This window comes from Myotis brandtii, unplaced genomic scaffold (genome assembly GCF_000412655.1).
Source record: "Myotis brandtii unplaced genomic scaffold, ASM41265v1 scaffold748, whole genome shotgun sequence".
Taxonomy (NCBI): domain Eukaryota; kingdom Metazoa; phylum Chordata; class Mammalia; order Chiroptera; family Vespertilionidae; genus Myotis; species Myotis brandtii.
In genome coordinates, this window is record NW_005370982.1 from 89,463 (window position 1) to 91,208 (window position 1,746).

Below are 1,746 nucleotides of genomic sequence, written 5' to 3' on the forward strand. Positions count from 1 at the left end.
ATATCACCACTATCACTTCACTTTTGTGTAACTCACTAGGCATGACAATATGTGTTCTTCCCTTCTTTCATGGCAATAAAATATTCACTTTTTTTAGTTGGACATATGACTTCCTGGGGAAAACATTGCATTTCCAGCCTCTCTTGCAGCTAAGTGTGATCATGTGACTAAGTTTTGGTCAAAGGGATATAAGCACAAGTGGTGTACAGAGGTTTTGGGAAAATGTTCTCAGAGATAGAAGGCATGCCTTTCTTTACCTTACTTTTATTTTCTAACCAGCTGGAATACAGACATGATGAATGGAGTTTGAATAACTATTTTGGACCATATGATGAAAGTCATTAGTTAATGAAGATCTATCTACAATACAGAAGGAGTATGAGTTTCTAATGATTTCATGGGACTGGCATGCCATTCCCAGATATCCACCCTTTGGACTTTTTTCCATAAAATAATTAAACTTTATTTCCAAAATCCACTGTTAACTTGGATTTCCTATTGCACATATTACAATATAACCTTTACTGACACACTAGGACATTGGCTATCTTAAAGAAGAAGGAAGTATTACATTCTGTTTTCAGTTCAATTAAATTCCATACACACTTATTGAACACCTACATCTATGCCACAAAATTTGACCACTCCTTTCTTGAAACCCTGCTCTCCCTTATGACAGTTCTCCCTTGTTTCTCCCTCTTACCTATTTACCATATACTTTCCCAAGTCCCCTTTCTACCCATATAATCTAGAAGCACAGAGGCTCCTCAATATTATGACCAATATTCTTCTATCTCTTCACTCAATACACCCTCCCTGTTATCCTCATCTATTCATATAGTTTCAACTCTCATCCAGTTTCTGTGAATATTTCTCACATCTCCATCTCTATATGCTTTCTCTCCCAAACCCTCATACTTACGCTTCTTATAATGTTAAATTCTGGTTGGGTCTTTCAAATGAAACTTCTCTTTCTGCTAGTATTTCCATCTTCCAGCAATTCACCAAAAGGAAGAACACAAAGAAAAGGAGAAGTACCCACTTCCATTTCTCTAGGTATTTTTGAAAAAATGAACTTGTTTCTTTGGCCAAATACATGTGAGTCTATAAGAAATGTGACACTGTAGACATCAAGGAAATAGGTACCATTTAATAGTTCAAAAATGTAACCATGACAAAGGAGAGTGTACAGGGGCACATACCGTGTGCTATTGGCATTGCTGTAAACAGACAAGTTAAGAGCAGATACTTGCCAAGATAATTAACATACATTTTGGCATATTAAAGACTTTAACAGTCAACTTAGTTTTATGAGATGTGTGAAAAAAGTAATAATATAAATAAAGGGGCCAAAGACAAAGATACTTGGATTCAGCTGAAAAGCTATTCTGCTCCACTCAGGGAGGTACACTTTTCAAAAACCAGTAGCAAGGAACCTGACCTTTCAGAACCTATCCTCTATTGTTGTAAAAGAAATAAAAAATTTGGAGTGTGATCAAAGACTCAACTTTTCAGAACTCCCTGCCATGGGTCTTTTAATCAGGAAAAGCTCAAGGGCCTTGATATTGTTACCTGCAGGTTATGTCAAATGTTCCACCAGCCTGGATTACCACTTGGTCTCCAAGAATACTCATCTCTGGTTTCATCATGATCTCTTTATTTGCAAGACCTGAACCAAGACAAAATTTGTTGCTATTAGAATTTATCAATTAGTCATCAGATGTATCTAAATAACATTTCACATTC

At 36.1% G+C, this 1,746-nt stretch overlaps 1 protein-coding gene across 1 annotated transcript in view; it reads right to left on the bottom strand.

Moving 5' to 3' along the window:
* Nucleotides 1-1,746, bottom strand: part of LOC102256975 (vascular endothelial growth factor receptor 1) — a 162,596-nt gene that overhangs the window by 82,357 nt on the left and 78,493 nt on the right. Inside the window, exon 3 of the mRNA XM_014530616.1 lies at nt 1,573-1,669. Coding sequence (XP_014386102.1) covers nt 1,573-1,669 — 97 coding nt within the window. The remainder of the gene's footprint in view (nt 1-1,572; nt 1,670-1,746) is intronic.